The sequence below is a fragment of the Anabrus simplex genome, chromosome 11 (assembly GCF_040414725.1).
Source record: "Anabrus simplex isolate iqAnaSimp1 chromosome 11, ASM4041472v1, whole genome shotgun sequence".
Taxonomy (NCBI): Eukaryota; Metazoa; Arthropoda; class Insecta; order Orthoptera; family Tettigoniidae; genus Anabrus; species Anabrus simplex.
The window spans coordinates 135,370,639-135,390,203 of record NC_090275.1 but is presented as its reverse complement, the minus strand read 5'-3'; the positions used below and the strand labels follow the sequence as shown (position 1 = coordinate 135,390,203).

Genomic DNA, 19,565 nt, shown 5'->3' with positions numbered 1-19,565 from the left:
TTCAGGCAAGTTCCTACAGGTCAATAGATGTTGTGGATCCTGAAAATCACGACACCCATTTCTTCAGATTCACCTTGCATTGGAACACTCCAGTTTTCAGCCTATTTAACGTCTTCCATTTAGCATACGGAAATGAGAGCCCGCCGCAGGTATCTCCTTAACATTCTCCCAGTGCTCTTCAGGTAACGAATCTCACCACAGTTGGAGTCGACATTTACTAGGTGATGATGTAATTGCCACCGTTGACTGCAAGAAGCTTTCTTGATCTCAGCCTTGGAAACTGTTGTGTCTGTACAAGGGATCACTTGAATCAGATTCCTGCTTCTTCTTCTTCTTCATTTCCACAGCTGTTTTTCTCCAAATATCTGGTGGTGCTATTCCCAAGATTTGATATATTTTACAGATAGCAGTGAGGCTTGGACATCCACTCTCATTCAGAGCTACATCAATCTTAACATGTGTGGAGTTCTGACAAACTGGTGCCGAGTATTCTGCTGCTGAGAAGCACAATGCCAAGACAGATGTACGGAGTACATTTGGCTCTGCATCCCATGTGGTGCCAGCTAGTTCACGAATGATGTTATTTATAGCAGATACTTTCAATTTCATTTCCTTGCAGTGAGTTTTGAACGTGAGGGAGTGATCCAACTTTACTCCTAGATATTTTGGAGTATCACAGTGAGACAGTTGTCCCCACCATGTTATGTGTAACTTCCTTCCGGCTTCCCTATTTCTCAGATGAAATGCACGTACCTGCATCTTTTCCAGATTGGACTTCAATTGATTATTGTCATAATATTTGGTGAGGTCTTGAAGTGCCGTTGTCAGCTTCATCTCCAACTCTTCAAAAGCTCTGCCTTGGACAGCAGTAGCTGTATCATCTGTATAAATGAATGCTCTTGGTCCAGGGCTGATTGGTTAGTTATTTGTATAGATATTATACAGTGTTAGGAGTATACGTGCAGATATTTTGCTAGTCGGTAAAGAAGAGTACATCTCACAACATATGCTATATACATCTTACCTTGTCCAACTAGTTTCCCTATAAACAAGCCAAATATTTCAGGACCTAATGTGTTTTGAATTGCCATTGTAGGTTGTTGAACCTGTTTGCTATCTTAGGACAACTCATGTTGGTATGCTCTTCCCCTAGTCGCTGGGGAAGAGGAGTGGCAGCGCACGTGCTGTACTCGTAAACCGGTCTAGCTTTCGTAATAATAATGTTATTAGATTTTACATCCCACTAACTACTTTAACGGTTTTCAGACACATCAAGATGCCAGAATGTTGTCCCACATGACTTCTTTTACATGCTACTAAATCTATCGATGCGAGGCTGCCGTATTTGAGCACCTTCAAATATCACCAGACTGAACCAGATCGAACCTGCCAAGGCCAGCGCTCTACCGTCCAGCTAATCAAACCAGCATTAGAGCATCCGTTTCACCATATTTAGGACATTATACACCTGTTGAGATCCACAGTTATAAATGTTGATAAGTGTTTTCTAGGCAGAGCATTATCTACGAGTAGCCAATTCTTGTTGTTGTTGTTATTATTATTATTATTATTACATATGACTTTGCTCCATTGAGTCATTCCAAAATGTTTTCTTGTTTCTATGTAAAATGTTTTAATCTCAAGACACTGTTAACTCTATGTATACCAATCGGATGAGGAGACAAACTGATGCAGCTGTTATGCAAGCAATCCGAGTTACTTTACACTCAGCAGTGGTGCGTGAATAAGTGCATGCGACACTGGATGGTAGGCTCCATGCTACCTGCCCCACTGTCATTGCTGGTAAGTTGTTGCCTGACACGTAGCTGTGGGACAGTTGTAGAGCTAACAGCATCACTGTAGCCAATTGATTGATTACATTGGAAACATTTACATGTGCCGAATTACCTGATATTCACCTCATTTAATGGAGCAGCTGGAGAAACTGCACATGCGGTAAGGAAGCTGTATAGACAATGATTTCCAAACTGCCATATTTCCAATAAGTTTCTATTAGAAAAAAATTTATTGTAGCCACCTATTCAATACAATTCACCATTTGTGCTGATTAAATTCTAAATGATTTGTATACACTACATAGGTACATGTTTCGCCCTGTTTTTGGACATCTCCAGCCTATTGTCAATCTTAAGGTCAAGACCCAGGTCTTGTCTGAGTTAAACATTTGGAACCAATATATAAAAATATGACCTTATACTAAGAATCTTCCTATTTTTTATTATTTTTTAAATTTTCACCCTCAGATCGAATGCCATGGATCGCATCGCGATCCCTCGGAACTTCAATGGGAAAAAGGATTTTTAAAAACTTGTCGAAGTGGGACCGACTATAAGTACAAGGAGCTTGGCAAGACAAGGAGGTACATCTAACTAGACTGCACATCGTACATCGCGCGAACAGCTATTGTACTCATAGCACTACCACAAAGTTCAGCATCTCACAGAGCAAGTAGCCGCATGGTTTCGGTCACGTAGCTATCAGCTTGCATCCAGCAGATAGTGGGTTCGATCTCCAATGTTGGCAGCCCTGAAGATGGTTTTCCATGGTTTCCCATTTTCACACCAGGCAAATGCTGGGGTTGTACCTTAATTAAGGCATTGAGCTGGGCATCTCCAAGAGCTGAGTTCTGAACCTGGTTCTTGCAACAATGTGAACATAACGCAGTCGTTCCACACAGTGTGTTGGTTACAGATGAGGAATCCTTTACCTGGGAGATTATAATTAATTTTCACAATGACCATAGATGAGCAGAAGATGACCCTCATGCCATTTACCAAGGTCATTTCCAGCACTTGTTTCCTAAAAATATTAGGGCTGTAATTTTAAGAGATCAGTTTCTTGGACCATTTGAGCTGCCTGCACGACTGACTGGCTCTACGAGTTATCTCCATTTTCTGCAGTCTTCTCTGCCAGAGCCTCTGGACGACGTTCCACTACAGATTCGTAAGCAGATGTGGCTCATGCACGATGGGGCACCTCCTCACATCAGTACGTATGTTTGTAGATCGCTAGAATGCCGTTTCCCCAATAGGTGGGTTGGTCGGTATAGTTCCATCAGTTGGCAATCAAGTTCCTCCAATTTAAATCCACTAGATTTTCATTTCTGAGGACACCTCAAAGACTTGGAGAGCCAAGTGGAAATGCCAATGAAGTAACTCTAAGACAATGTATTTGGGATGCCGTTGGAACTGTGAGAGCTGATGTGGAGATATGGAGGTGTGTGAGGGCTTTATGGAGTCAGCACATGGAAGTCTGTCATTGAGTTAACGGAAGACATTTCAAGCATTTCCTATGATGGAACAGAAGAGTAACTTCGGACATTCAAGTACATATTCCAGTAATTTTGGAGTCATGTTCAGAGTTATGATTTATAATTTGGAGTTGTTGACAGTTCACTATTTTCTTTTTCTTGTATTCTGACAAATTAAGAGCTACAAAGTTTGAGTGTGTAGCCTCCGTATTGTATTCTATCCTACCCTGATAGAACTGGAGTCCCATGGGGAAAAAGGCATATATAGGCCAACAAAGAAAATCCAGGAACTGCTAAAGACAAACACCATCCTCTCTCCACAGCTGATGTCTACAAGATCCCGTGCAGCTGCGGCCAGGTGTACACAGGCACTACAAAATGCAGCATCACTACCCGAGTGAAGGAGTACAACAGACATAGCCGACAGATCATTTCAACATCACTGAGTTAGAAAATGCAATAATCAAGAGCAAATCAGGTAAAGCTGCAGGTCTGGATGATATGAGAGTTGAGCAAATAAAGAACTTTGGAAGAAACACGAAAAAAATGGTTGCTACAGTTTTATAAAGACTTCTTATGGATGTCAAAGATTCCAAAATTGTGGAACAAAGCACATGTAATTGCTGTTCTAAAGCCTGGTAAGGACAGCAGAGACCCCAGGAACTACAGACCAATATCTCTCCTGTGTCACCTATATAAGATTTTCAAAAGTATGATACTCAACAGACTCATCCAGACTATCAACAAAAACCTCATTCCACAACAGGCAGGTTTTAGACCAGGCAAGAATGCTGTTGCACAAGTTCTCAACCTCACGCAGTACATTGAGGATGGTTTTGAAAATCGACAAATTACAGGGGTAGCTTTCACTGACCTCAGTGCTGCATATGATACAGTGAACCACCATATACTGCTTCATAAGATTTTTACACTCATGAAAGATTCAAAACTTCCCAGATTGCTGTCAACCTTGTTCCAGAACTGCAGGTTTTTTTGTAGACCTTCAAGAAGAAAGAAGCAGATGGAGATCACAGAAAAATGGATTGCTCCAAGGAGGTGTACTGGCTCCATTGCTATTTAATATCTATACCAATGACCAACCACTCCTCAACAAAACAAGAAGTTTCATATATGGAGATGACCTTGCACTAGCCTGCCAGAGTGCAACTTTTGAAGAGGTAGAACTCCCCCTTGACAGTACTCTGAAAGAATTAGGCACATATTACAAGGCTAACCACCTAAAGCCGAATCCATCAAAATCTCTGTTTTATGCTTTCCACCTCAAGAACAGAGAGGCCTCAAGGAAATTACATGTCTCCTAGAATGGAACCCTCTTGGAACACTCTTTCATCCCAAAGTACATAGGGGTGATGCTGGGCCGCTCCCTCACTTTCAGAAAACACTGTTCCAACATCAAACACAAAGTCAGTGCCAGAAACAACATCCTGAGGAAGCTGAGAGGTACAAACTGGGTGCAAAGCCACAAGTTCTTAGAACCACTGCATTGGCTCTGAGTTACTCTGCTACAGAATATGCATCCCCTGTGTGGTATAGATCATCTGACACCGTGGACCCTGCCCTGAATGAAGCTTGTAGGTTAATCACAGGATGCGTAAAACCTAGCCATGTTGAGAAGCTATACTGTCTTGCTGGCGTTGCACCTCCAAGTATTTGTCGAGAAGTCGCTGCTGATGAAGAACGACTGAAGGTTGAGAAAGTTGAAGCTCACCCACTGTTTGGCCATCAACAATCTCAATCTAGGCTGAAATCCAGGAAAAGTTTCCTCCAGGCATCAAAGCCCTTGAAAGGACCACCAGATAAGGCAAGACTTTTGTTGTGGAAATATAAGCAGCAAGACTGGATAGAGCCACTTGGACATCTTCCAGCTGGCTACAATGAAGACTGGAGTGTTTGGAGGTCCCTTAACCGATTGAGAACTGGTGTCGGCAGGGCTAAGTCCTCACTTAAGTTACGGGGCTTCACATCAGAGGACACCAAGTGCATCTGCGGTGAAGAACAAACAGTGAACCATATGTACCAATGTCTGCTCTGCCCATTTTCTTGCTCAGAGCAAGATTTCATGCTTGCAGATGACAATGCCCTAGGTGTGGCTCAGTTTTGGAAAAACACCATCTAGATGTACAGTAAATTTGGTCAATTTCCTTTATTTGTTAATATTTGTAATCTTTGTAAATAGTTTATTATTTTACTGTATATATTAAGTATGCTTCTGACATGAGTAAATAAATAAAATCAGTCGCTGAACACTCACTGCTAGCAGGCCATGACATACAGAACAGTAACCCAAAGTACTGTCAACCACTGTATCTTATCACACACGGGTATCACACCCTGCAGCACACCAACAGCTTCAACAGCAAGGAGGAATATAAATGGGTAAACAAAGCCTGGTTTCCAGTCCTGAAAGCCTTAAATCCTGGAGGACACGATGGGCATGGCAGACAAGAAAAAGCAACACATGATCAGTTGCCTGTCTCTGCCAAGGCAGGTCAACCTATGTTGGCCTGCTTAATGCTTCAATCATTGGGCGAAGAACTCCCCATCAGCGACCACCCCTACAACATGATGGACCAATAGGCGAGCAGCACATCGTAGCCTGCTATATATAATGAGTAGTATTTTAGGCTCTAAAAAATTAGTTTTAGGTGCCTAAAATAGGCTTTTAAAACAAGTAAATAGGCTTTTAAAAGAGAAAATAGGCACTTAAAATATGTTTTTAAAATGTGTGGATAGGCAGGAAATAGACTTTAAAATATTACAATATACACTTAAACTGTAAAGTGATACCTTTTCACTTTAACAAACGTGGTATTCCTATTCTTAACCGAAATAACTGAAAAATTAAGACAGAATAAAAAAGACATTTATCAAAACAATATAAAAAAGTTATGTGTCAAAAAAAGTTATGGATTTTATGATACATCATTATCAGTACTGATCTAAAACCTTAATACTAAAATCACTGTACACAATTACAGTACTGTAGGCATCCAATAACGGTGTAAACGCGAATGGAGTATGTGTTTATTATTTGTGAGGAACATTCCTACAGTACTTTCATTTGTAGTTTGCTTTACAGTACATAACAATAATCTTCTCCAAATTTTCCACAGTCAGGCTGTGTCTTTTGTCTGTTAAAATCATTTTGAAAGCAGAAAAAGAGCACTCCACACTCACAGATGTTAGAGGGGCATAGGAAAATTTACCTACATTTTTCAATTCAATTTCACTTGGTAAGTCTACCTTTTCCCCATCCATTACCTGATGTACCCTTTTCAGCACTGAATAACCTGGGTTCTGCGGCAGTACGCTAGACCACTTGTCTCCTATTTTATCCCCTACCTTGCCCCTAGCACTTTGTATGTTATTCTCAGCTTCCTCAATTACAGAAAATTGCTGTTTGAGACTGTTTCCTTTTTCCTCCATTTTTGTAATGGAAGAAATGAAAAATTTGCCTGAATATATGCAATGTTTCTCCGAACATTGGAACAATCATTTAACAGCTCTTTGACAGATGACACACATGCAGAGTTGTCTGTTAAAGGGAAATTGTCTATCACAGTCTTGATTTCCTCAAGATGTTCTGCATAATACAGGGCAGCTTCCATCCAGGAACCCCAACGGGTGATGATTAGCTGTGGTGAAAGTGGAATAGAGGAGAATTTCTCTTGAAAGATGGCTATTCTTGATGGAGCCTTACAGAACACTTTCTTCATTGTTGAAATGAGAGTATTTGCTGCAGGAAACTCGGCCCTAACTGTTTTTGCGAGTCTATGCAAGGTATGGGCCATGCAAACATAAATTAAAGAAGGATAGAAAGTTCTGAGGAGAGGTGCAGTGGCAATCATGTAGGAAGCAGCATTGGAGACAAGGAGAAGGACTTAAGAAACATCAACACTCCCAGGATACAACAATTGCAACTCCTTGTTGATGAAGTATGCAATGCTTTGACTATTTACTTTCTCAAGCTGTTTAGAGCAAAGACGGTGAGTGGTAGATGCCTGATTGGGTTTCAGTTTTCCTACTATAAGTTTAGCAATGTACCTGCCCACAGAGTCAGTAGTTTTGTCCACTACACAACCATATGCATGACTCGCCAATATCCTCCCTGATTGACAAAATGACCTCATTGTAACAAATATCTAAGTAGTTTTTCTTTAATTTAGATGCTGATGGGATGTGCTGCTTGGTGTATTTCTGTAAAAAATCTCTGAAAACCGGATTATGCACAGCATTCCAGGGGATATTTGCTGCAACTAGGGTTCTACACATATCAGTATAGAAACCATTATGGGTTGTAGGAGATATTGTTTGTGTGAGCAGAGTCTGTCTAATGTTACTTTTCATGGCTGCTTTCGCTTTGTGACTGGCAGTATCTGCATGCTGTTGAAGGTGGCATTTTTTCTCTTGTGAAATCTGAACCATGCTTATCGCATGTTCCACGATTTGACATTTAATTATGTAAATAGCTTCCTTCAGTTTTGTGTGTCAGTCTAATGACGTCCAGTAGGGAGCAGCACACGCTATGTTTTTATCTGTGAGGTCGTTCGTTTTGCTGAGCGATAATTTTTACTCTGTGGAGTTCTTTTGCTGTTCTATGTGGGGCAGATACTAACAATGGCTGCCGCTATGTTCGGTGTGGCATTTTTATGCCTCAAATATTCATTCAATGTGTTCAAGCCTGGACCTTTCACGCTAACTGCTATTCGATTTTACCATTGATAATCACAGGTACGTGATAGTTGGTTTATATTTAAATTTGGTGACGTTTTATTCCCGTATGTTACGGTCGATGGCATACATCTTTCCGCTCCGTCATACGATGTGCTTTGAATGAATGTATTTGTGGTCTTGTTGTTATGATTGAAAAAGGGTCTCTGTGGTTATGATTTGGTGCGCTGCGTGCTTTAATACTGCGTGATCCTCATGATGTGCCCCTTGTCTCGACCGCAGGAGAGACCAATCCAGGTTGTACAAGGCGCAACATGCCAGTGATGTGAATAAAGTAATGTCCAATTCTGACCTTATATGTAATTGCACGCCGCACGCAAACATTTGAGTAATTGAGACCCACTGATAATGACCGTGGAGTCACAATTTATGGTTTGTATTTGACCACGAAATCTGAACGGCCGTTCGTGTTTTATTTTCCCGATACCCTCATTGTGTGTGCGTGAATGTGGTATGCATGTGAGTTCGAATGTGTGGGAGAGGAAAGGTTGATATGCCGGTTGACCTGTTGTATTTGTCTTTCAAATTCTGCGCCTTGTTTGGTTTTCAGCGCAGACCTATATTTATTTATCATTCATGGCTGATGCTCAGCTTGAGTACCCGCCATGTTGGTTTCATATTTGCGCATGGGCGTACCTATTGTATTCTTTGGGTCTTGTCTTGGCTTTGATTGGTCCATGGAGGCTGTGCTCAGTCTCATCTGTCGTTATTCTTATCTGCCTTTTGTTCCCCGGCACGGCTTATTGTTATGCGAACTTTTCGCATTGTTAGTTGCCTAATGAATACATGATGCAGTGCCTTGGATATTTGAATCTTGGTAAAACGGGCGACCTAGTTGAATAGTTTATGATGAAAGGAAGCTGCTGGTATTGTAATAGCGATGTGTCGAGGAGCAGTGAGCATTTTAAATTACGTATCATTTTTTTTAAAGAGTATTAGTGAGTTTTCACGCCATGTTTCAACTATGTGAGAAAGAACAAGGTATGTCCATCAGTATTACGATGAATTTCCCTATTTATTTTGTGTGATTTTCTTTTCTTGCTTTAATTTTTCTCTCATATTTATTTAATAAATCCCCTGGTTTAAACCATTTCTTCTTTTATTTCTAATAGATGTAGTCTTGCCCTTGTTACCTGATTACAAGGGGGGGTTTTCAGCTCAGGGTTATGTATGTGCCTTGCCCGGTCGACACGATCCGGACCTCAAATATTGTTCCCCATGAATATTTCACTAAGTTATTGCTTGGATCGCTGATTTATGTAGTGATAGATGGGGAGGGCGTGGCTCAGTAAATGGTAGCAGTAGCGTGCTCGACTGGGATACCTCCTCTGAAAGGAAATCGGACGAGGTAGAGCTGGAAACCCATTCGAAGTCAGTTCTGGTCGCTTTAATTTAATCTCATGATTCAGTTAGTCTCTGGCCCTAATTTTAAGTGTGATCTATAATTTATGTCCATTGTTGAATTCAAATCCATTGTTGTTATATTGTGTATGTGTCTCGTGTTCAAACCTTTGAAACTTGGGTTGCGATATGGATAATCAGAAGGCTGTAGAAATAAATAATCGTAACGATAGTATTACTAGCGACATGCCTAACCCGGAAAGCGAAATGGAGCAAGGGACGAATGAACTCCATGTTTCGTCCGCGGGAAGCAACCGCTGCAATTCATGCCCTGACGATAACAATGTCATTACCTTTCGTAATCGTATTCCTGACGAAAATCGTAAGCGATTAACTTCCCCATCTCCTAGGCCCAGTTCCGACCGGCATGCTGAAGTGAACCCCGTGTTTGAAATTGTGAGAAAATGGAGGTTAAATTTCTCTGGTGAAGGGAAAACCTCCAGTGTAATTGAATTTTTGGAGCGAGTTGAGGACATAGCTGAGTGTAGCTCGTTACCTCTCGATTTGTTTGTGCCCGTCATCCCGGGAATGCTGGAAGGGCCTGCTCTAAAATGGTATAGGCTTATTAAAGGGAGTATCATAACGTGGAGTGAATTCGCCAGCCGCATAAAGGAGCGATTCGGGGTATCTGATATGGACTACTGTCTGAAGCAGGAAATCTTCCGTAGAACGCAAGGAGTAGGTGAAAGCATCGACGACTATGCCACTGGGATTTTGACGTTATTTAACCGCATGAATGTTAAGGTGCCCGAAGACGAGATTTTCGACCAATTCTATAGAAATCTTGCCCCCGACTACAAGCTACACATTAAACGGTCTCTAGTTCAGAGCGTCGACGACATCATCAACCTGGGTCGCGAATTCGAGGGGGTAGTTTGCCAAAACAAACAATACCGTCCGCCTCCCATCCCATCCGAGTGCTCTTTTCCTGACGTCGCTTGTCGTACGCCCATCAAATCTGTTAGTTTTGGTACCTCCCCTCCTCCGTCTCGTCTCGTCCGTAGCCCCGAACGCAGGCCCAGCCCTCAAACTCCGCCCCCGCTTTATGTCAATGCAACCCAACCATCCAACACAGCTCCTGTAAAGGGTGGTAAAGTCAAGTCATGTTGGAATTGTGGTAAATTAGGCCACGTCTCAAAGAACTGTTGGTCCAGGCCTCCTGCAAAGTGTTCTCAGTGTGGTCTTGTTGGTGTCACAGCGCGCGTATGTCCTCGTTGTAACCCTCAGCAGGGAAACTAGAGGCGCGCCGGCGTGATGGCCCGCCGTTGGCGCCTAAGGTCGGTCTCAATAAAAGGATCTGGGGCCTTCCGTCATCTACCCCATGGGCCAAAGTTTATATTGGGTCTCGTGTATTGTATGGCTTGTTGGATACCGGCTCGTGTATTTCTCTTGTAGACAAATCCCTAGTGCTTTCTATGAAATTAGAGTATCTTCCTGAAAGTGAGAACCCGAGAAAGTACGTGTCTGTCGATGGTCGTGAGGTGTGTCCCGTTGGTAGAACCAAGTGCCATATCAAGATACATGGTTTGTCGTGGGATTGGACGTTTCATGTTGTGCCCAACCTGTCCGCGCCAATCATACTAGGCACCGATTTTATGTTGGCTACCGGCTTGTCCCTCGATTTCATTAATCGATCCTTTGCCTTTCGCTTTAAATCTGATGTCAGTTACCCCTTTGAGACACCATTTCAGCGTCTCACTGTGTCCGCTCTGACGGAACCTCCTCTTATCAATGCCTCATGTGAGCTCAGCGAAAACCAAAATCTCATGTTGAACTGCCTGTTAGAGGAGTTTTCCGACGTCTTGACCGATAAGCTTGGGTGTGCTAAGAATTTTTCATACTGCATCGAACTCAAAGATGACACTCCTGTGAGGTCCCCTCCGTTCAGTTGTTCGCCCCCGAAGTTGTCCGCTATGAGGGAATATGTCAACGACCTGCTAGATAAGAAGGTCATCAGTCACTCCAAGTCCCCTTTTAGTAGTCCCGCCTTCCTAATCCCTAAAAAGGACGGCAAGCTGAGATTCGTGATAGACTACAGAAAGGTCAACAAGAACATTGTCTTCGACAGCTTCCCGTTACCCACCATCGAAAGTGCCTTCCAGCATTTTCATGGCGCCAAGTACTTCACTGTATTTGACTTCAATTCCGCATATTATCAGATCCCCTTGGACCTTAAAAGTCGCCCCTGTACTGCCTTCGCCACTCCGTTTGGATTGTTCGAATTCAATAAAGTCCCGATGGGCATTTCTGTGGGAGGACAAGCGCTTAGCCGCGCGATGGATTCAATTTTCGGTGACCTCAAATTTTCCTGTGTATTTAATTTTTTGGACGATCTTCTAATCTTTTCGCCCAGCTTTGACGAGCACCTGGCCCATCTTCGCGAAGTTCTCAGTCGGTTGCGCAAGCACGGCTTCACGATCAACCCAAAGAAGGTCTCTCTTTGTACCAAACGGCTAAATTTTCTAGGCCACGTTGTATCTGACTCTGGAATCGGTGTAAACCCTGATCGGGTTAAGTGCATCAAAGATTTTCCCCCGCCCAAAAACGTTCGCGGTGTGCGAAGATTTCTTGGTATGGTAGGATTTTACAGCCGGTTCATCAAAAATTTCTCTCAGATTTCGGCCCCTTTAAACCTGCTGAAAAGAAAAGGTTGTCGCTTTGTCTGGAGCCATGATCAAACCCAGGCCTTCGAACAATTGAAACAGGCACTCTGTGAAGCCCCTGTATTACATAGTCCGGATTTTTCCCGCGATTTCACCTTGCAATGCGACTCCAGCGAGCTCGCTGTGTCCGCGGTGCTCAATCAAGCCGATGAGCAGGGTAAGCTAGTCCCCGTCGCGTACTTCAGTAAACTACTACATGGAGCTGAACTGAGGTATTCCATTTACGAAAAAGAATGCCTAGCAGTAGTTTTGGGTGTCGAAAAGTTTCGCTCGTATCTTGAGCACCGCCATTTTTACATCCACACGGACAATCAAGCTCTCTCGTGGATGAGCGCTAATGTGAAAAGACTTGGTCGAACCGCCAGATGGATTCTCCGATTATCTGCGTACAAATTTACTGTCGTACATGTCCGTGGAAAGGACAATGTTGTAGCCGACTGCTTGTCGCGCATGTTCGAGGGAGTGAAGGAGAGTGCGGTCGAACCTGAGGAAGACCGTGTCCCAACCGAAGAAGATAACACCATTAGTATTTTGCAAAATTTCCCATGGTCCTTCACGGATATCTCCGAACACCAGAAGGACGACTCCGAGTGTCGCGAGTTGTTGAAACGAATCGCGGATGGCTCTCTTGAAGACGAGTCGTATAGTGTTAAGAGAGGATTGTTGTCCCGTCGATGTCGGAAAAATGGTAGTGACAGAATTTACGTACCCTTGAAGTTGAGGCCCATGCTACTTCAGTTTTATCACGACTCCTATCTGGGCGCTCATTTAGGTCAATATAAAACTTTAAATCGAATCTCTCGCGACTACTTCTGGCCTAACTTGAAAAGAGATGTTTTGGAGTATGTAAGAAGTTGCGATGTTTGCCAGAGGGCTAAACCCGCGCAGTCTTCTCTCGTTGGACCCCATTCTGCCGACATAGCAACATGCCCCGGAGAAAGGTTATTCATTGACTATTTTGGCCCCCTCACCAAGTCCAAGAGTGGCAACGTTGGGATCTTGTCCGTCGTTGATGCATTTTCAAAATTTGTTTGGCTATTTCCCGTGCGCAAGATAAATTCGAACAACGTTGTGCATTTCTTATCCCGGCACATTTTTGGAATTTACGGACCCCCTAAGACGATAGTGACCGACAATGCGTCCACCTTTAACTGTCGTAAGCTCCGACACTTATGCTTTGGGTGGGGAATAAAGCATGTGTTTTTAAGCCCTCACTATCCCAAACCCTCGCACGTTGAAAGGTTCCATCGAAATCTCAAAGCTTGCTTGACGGCATTTCACAACGCTGACCAGCGCAGCTGGGACTGTAATCTTGATTTCTTTGTTTTAGCATTCAACAGCAGTGTACATGAGTCGCACCGGCAAGCCCCGGCTGCTCTATTTCTAGGCAGGGATCTTGTCGACCCACTGCAGTTGAAGTGGAATATCGGGTATCTGTCCAAACCGTCCAGGACGATGGACGTAGAGGCCAAATGGAAGGAAGCAGTGACACAGTTAACCAGGGCTCGAGACCGTGTGGCTGAGAGGTACAATCGGAACAGAAAGAGAGTAAAGCTTGAAGTTGGAGACTTGGTCGTAGTGAAAGGTTTTCCATTGAGCTCAACGGCAAATCAAGTCACGGCCAAATTATGTTATAAATGGTCTCAGCCTAAAAAGGTAACCAGATTCCTGGGACCTGTGACAGTAGAACTGGAAGACGTAGTAAGTAAGAGGGTGAGCAAAGCTCACGTCTCGATGGTAAAGGCTTACCATCAAAGAAGCCAGTAAACCTCGTATATTTCCATATCTTACGTATCTGTAGTGGTGTATATTAACCCTGTCCTTAATGAATTCCCAGTTTTCTAACATGCCTTTTCTTTCAGGTAAAAATCGTGTTTCATGAATGAGAACGGAAATGAAAGGAAAGAAAGGAAATAGAAAAAAAAGGGAAGTGGTTCGAATTGCTGGAGTTGAACTGAATTCACATCCAGATCCACGAGTGCATGGAAATATTATACCCAACCGCCTTGACTTTTGAATGCCTAGATTTCAACCTGAGTGCGCGAATGAAACAGTGTAATAATGGACTGATGTAAATCAGCGTTGCACGTGACAAGCTAATACAGACCTCCCATGAGGCAGACTTTCTCATTTAAAATGTATAATGTGGTGACTGTTCTTGTAAATTTCATGTGTTCGTAAATAATTGTTGATATAAGTAGTTCATAAGTACCTAGGTTAAGTGGGCGCGCGCTCGTAGTTTTAAGTTATGGACCTCTTTTAAAATGCGTCCACTCGTCTGATCAACGAGTTTCGGAGCATTTTAAAAGGCGGTGCCGCTGGATATTTGAACCATGCTTATCGCATGTTCCACGATTTGACATTTAATTATGTAAATAGCTTCCTTCAGTTTTGTGTGTCAGTCTAATGACGTCCAGTAGGGAGCAGCACACGCTATGTTTTTATCTGTGAGGTCGTTCGTTTTGCTGAGCGATAATTTTTACTCTGTGGAGTTCTTTTGCTGTTCTATGTGGGGCAGATACTAACAATGGCTGCCGCTATGTTCGGTGTGGCATTTTTATGCCTCAAATATTCATTCAATGTGTTCAAGCCTGGACCTTTCACGCTAACTGCTATTCGATTTTACCATTGATAATCACAGGTACGTGATAGTTGGTTTATATTTAAATTTGGTGACGTTTTATTCCCGTATGTTACGGTCGATGGCATACATCTTTCCGCTCCGTCATACGATGTGCTTTGAATGAATGTATTTGTGGTCTTGTTGTTATGATTGAAAAAGGGTCTCTGTGGTTATGATTTGGTGCGCTGCGTGCTTTAATACTGCGTGATCCTCATGATGTGCCCCTTGTCTCGACCGCAGGAGAGACCAATCCAGGTTGTACAAGGCGCAACATGCCAGTGATGTGAATAAAGTAATGTCCAATTCTGACCTTATATGTAATTGCACGCCGCACGCAAACATTTGAGTAATTGAGACCCACTGATAATGACCGTGGAGTCACAATTTATGGTTTGTATTTGACCACGAAATCTGAACGGCCGTTCGTGTTTTATTTTCCCGATACCCTCATTGTGTGTGCGTGAATGTGGTATGCATGTGAGTTCGAATGTGTGGGAGAGGAAAGGTTGATATGCCGGTTGACCTGTTGTATTTGTCTTTCAAATTCTGCGCCTTGTTTGGTTTTCAGCGCAGACCTATATTTATTTATCATTCATGGCTGATGCTCAGCTTGAGTACCCGCCATGTTGGTTTCATATTTGCGCATGGGCGTACCTATTGTATTCTTTGGGTCTTGTCTTGGCTTTGATTGGTCCATGGAGGCTGTGCTCAGTCTCATCTGTCGTTATTCTTATCTGCCTTTTGTTCCCCGGCACGGCTTATTGTTATGCGAACTTTTCGCATTGTTAGTTGCCTAATGAATACATGATGCAGTGCCTTGGATATTTGAATCTTGGTAAAACGGGCGACCTAGTTGAATAGTTTATGATGAAAGGAAGCTGCTGGTATTGTAATAGCGATGTGTCGAGGAGCAGTGAGCATTTTAAATTACGTATCATTTTTTTTAAAGAGTATTAGTGAGTTTTCACGCCATGTTTCAACTATGTGAGAAAGAACAAGGTATGTCCATCAGTATTACGATGAATTTCCCTATTTATTTTGTGTGATTTTCTTTTCTTGCTTTAATTTTTCTCTCATATTTATTTAATAAATCCCCTGGTTTAAACCATTTCTTCTTTTATTTCTAATAGATGTAGTCTTGCCCTTGTTACCTGATTACAAGGGGGGGTTTTCAGCTCAGGGTTATGTATGTGCCTTGCCCGGTCGACACGATCCGGACCTCAAATATTGTTCCCCATGAATATTTCACTAAGTTATTGCTTGGATCGCTGATTTATGTAGTGATAGATGGGGAGGGCGTGGCTCAAATCTAAAACACAATAAAGTGATGTCAAGGTGAGCTATTGAATAAAATTTGTAATTTTGAACTATTTAAATGAGGCCATTATTACTCTAAAGTTAATTAAGAACAAGAATACTACAATCCCCGAAGGGCCTTGGCTTTCAATAACGATTGCTGCCCAGCAGATATTGGGTGGCGTGTGGTCAGCACGATACATCCCTCAGCCGTATTGCCTTGCCTCCATGACCCCTGCCCACTCTAGCTTCTCAATTGTCCTCACGATGCTGGATCAACACCGTTCCAGACCTCATAGATTTCTAAATTACTGCTGGTACTGGAAATTGAACCCACGTCACCTGGACTAGGTCTCTACAATTAATTAGAGGAGCCAATATCAAAACTTTAGTTTTAGATTAATATGAAATTTAAGATATATGCACATACCTGTTTATTGCAGTACTGGCAGAAAATAATCTTGCCAGCAAAAGTCATCCCTGGAAATTGTACAAGCCATTGTTGTATAAGTGCACCCTTAGATGATTTCGTTTTAGGCATGATGAACTATATTAACTTAAACAGATGTTCTTTCACTGGCGACTTGACACAGTATGTCCCTTGTTACTACCTGCTCCTTGTTCTTCCTAGATAATTCTCCCCCTCACCCCGTCACTCGACACAGTACGTCCTTTACTACCTGCTCGTTGTTCTTCTGAGATAATCCTCCACCTCCACCCTTCACTCAACATTCCTTTGGCGACAGTTGTCTCGGAAGAGCACATTTCTGTGAAAAACCCACCCTCTGCTGTTCTGCTTGTTCCAGGGATGTCCACTGTGTGATTGTAAAAATTACAGAAGTTGAATTTTATTTTAAATTTAGAAAATAGGCATTTTTAGGCACTAAAATAGTAAAATAGGCTCTAAAGGTCCAAATAGGCATTTTAGGGCACTATAAAACCCTATTAATGTAAGGGATTTATCATGAAACATCAACATATTAAAAAAAAATCATGTTATTTCAAAGGAACGAAATAGGCATTTGCCTTAAAATCTCAGATGTAATAATGAGGTGGAATTGCAACACCACTCAATTCTATTGCCTAACGTCGGGACCATCATATGCTCCTGGGCCACAGCCTACAACGCTGGAAAATAGCTCTGACCGTGACAGCCTCAAGTCAGTCTACTTTCAAACCAACTTTGCTGATAGGGAGTGAAAGCTGGGTGGACTCAGGGTATCGTATTCATAAGTTAGCAGTAACAGATTTGAAAGTACCAAGAATGATCGCTGAAACATACAAGTGGGAACAATGGCAGGAAGGTACTTGGAATCAGGAGATAAAGGTTAAGTTAGGAACAAACTTGATTGATGAAGCTGTACACGTAAACCTGCTTCAGTGGTGGGGTCATGTGAGGTGAATGGAGGAGAATAGGTTACTTAGGAGAATGATGGATTAGATAATTGAGGGTAAGAGAAGTAGAGGGAGACAAAGACGAGTGGTTAGACTCGGTTTCTAATGATTTAAGGATGAGAGATATGGAATTAAACGAGGCCACAGAACTAGTTACAAATAGAGGACAGAGGCTTGCAGACTGAACACTGAATTATTTATCGCTTTGATTGTATTGACTTCTTCCCTGGTTTTAAATGCTAACTTTCACTCAATTCCGAAATACCATTTCCATTTTATTCGAGGCTTGCATGACTTGTGTGTTTCAGGTAATGAAAGGCTACCTCAACAACCCTGAGGCTACCTCAGCTATGATAGACGAGGACGGCTGGCTGCATACTGGGGACATTGGTTATTATGACGAGAAACTCGACTTTTACATCACAGACAGGTTGAAGGAACTAATAAAAGTGAAGGGCCTACAGGTGAGTCACCATTGCTGTGTTAGTCTTCACCCTAAACCAGCGGACCTGCATTGCTTTATATGATGACAAGAGCAAATTACATTTAACTCATTGGTATATCCCTTTCAGACCTAAAAAAACCTAGCGGTGTGAATTTTTTGTTTCTACGTCAAAAACTGACTAAAATACTCTTAAATACATGTATTTTTGGTTTATTCTACAAAATAAAAATCCTGAAAAAAAAAAAAAAACACCTACACAATTGTGCGTGTCAGGACTTACATCACTACTTACAAAAAAGAAAAAATTACCTCAATGCGTGTGAATATACGTATGTACATGATCAAAGGGTCTATTTTACAGTGTGGAACAATTTAAAACAATTAAAACCTTTATTCAAACACAAGTAAACATTACATTTTCTACAATGAGGACGAGTTTTGCTTTTACAGCCCGTTTGGTGGCAGCACCTTGTCGTCAGACCTGAAAGAAAATTGGAGGTGTGAATTTTTGTTTTTACATCAAAAACTTGCTAAAATGCTCTCAAATACATGTTTTTACAGTTTATTTTACAAAATAAGAACTATCATCTGAAAAACAGAACCCACACAATTGTGCATGTCAGGACTTAATTCACTACTTACAGAAAATGAAAAATAAAAAATTTCAGCTCAGTACATGTGAATATACATATGTACATGATCAAATGTTCTATTTTATAGTGTGGAACAATTTTGAACAATTAAAATCTTATACATTACATTTCTCAGTAAGCGTTCTGCTTTCACAGTCCTTTTGGTGGCAGCACCCAGCACTCCCACATGCATTGCCTGTAGGGAAACCAAGCCCGCACAATTGTGCGTATCAACATTCAAAACCTCACGGTATTACGTACAATATTGTAAGCTCACAATTTATGTTCGTTAAACAATTTACACACTTCATTGTTACATTCTGATATTCAGTAAAGCTTCTAGATTAATATGAATGAAATTATTAAATACTTTAGGCATTACTGCTTCCCACCACCTTGCCGATGAACTGTATTTTTAAACTCTTCTTCCTGCCCCTTGGTGGTCAAACACTAAATAAAAACAACTGAAGTACATGCTACGTGTCCCGCACAAGCACTGCAGTCTGGTCTAGCGCCAAGAAAACGTCAAATAAGCTCAGACATAAATAAGACACAAACCCGCACAATTGTGCGTACACGGTCTGAAAGTGATATACTGACAGCTCCCAGCCGTGCGATTGTTCGCGGATGTAATGTAGCTTGATGGCTCGCAGCCATGGAGCTGAGCGTGAGTGGCTTTTAGCGTGTATTTTGGACGTTCATCAAGGGATGGAACTATCATCTTGTTTACCAATAAAAAGAGGAAGAGTCACTTTTTCTTTTGGCGGTAATTGCGTTTGACTATCTCGAACAGTTCACATTATAATTGATCTTGAAAATATACTCTTCACTGTGCCTGTCCCTATCAAAGGTGAATGGTGCATAGAAGGCATATCAGATATTCTGAACAGAAGTGAGTCGTGTCAGTGGTGATAGCCATGTTGAAGTGCTAGAAGCGCTAGAGAGATAAGATTTATGATGTTTTCATTTCGTAAATTAAAGTTTGCATGTCTCCGTGGCTCAGGCGGCAGCAAATCGGCCTCTCAATGCTGGGTTCCGTGGTTCAAATCCCGGTTACTCCTTGTGAGATTTGCACTGGACAAAGCAG

General features: G+C 42.1%; 1 protein-coding gene across 7 annotated transcripts in view; it reads left to right on the top strand.

Moving 5' to 3' along the window:
• LOC136883343 (uncharacterized) overlaps positions 1 to 19,565 on the top strand; it is a 169,713-nt gene that overhangs the window by 135,719 nt on the left and 14,429 nt on the right. For all 7 annotated transcript variants that reach the window (XR_010861241.2, XM_067155588.2, XM_067155591.2 and 4 more), the window contains one exon: positions 17,710 to 17,865. Coding sequence is in view for 6 of the 7 variants with exons in the window: in XM_067155588.2 (XP_067011689.2) it covers positions 17,710 to 17,865 (156 nt within the window). In the remaining variant the exon portion in view is untranslated. The remainder of the gene's footprint in view (positions 1 to 17,709; positions 17,866 to 19,565) is intronic.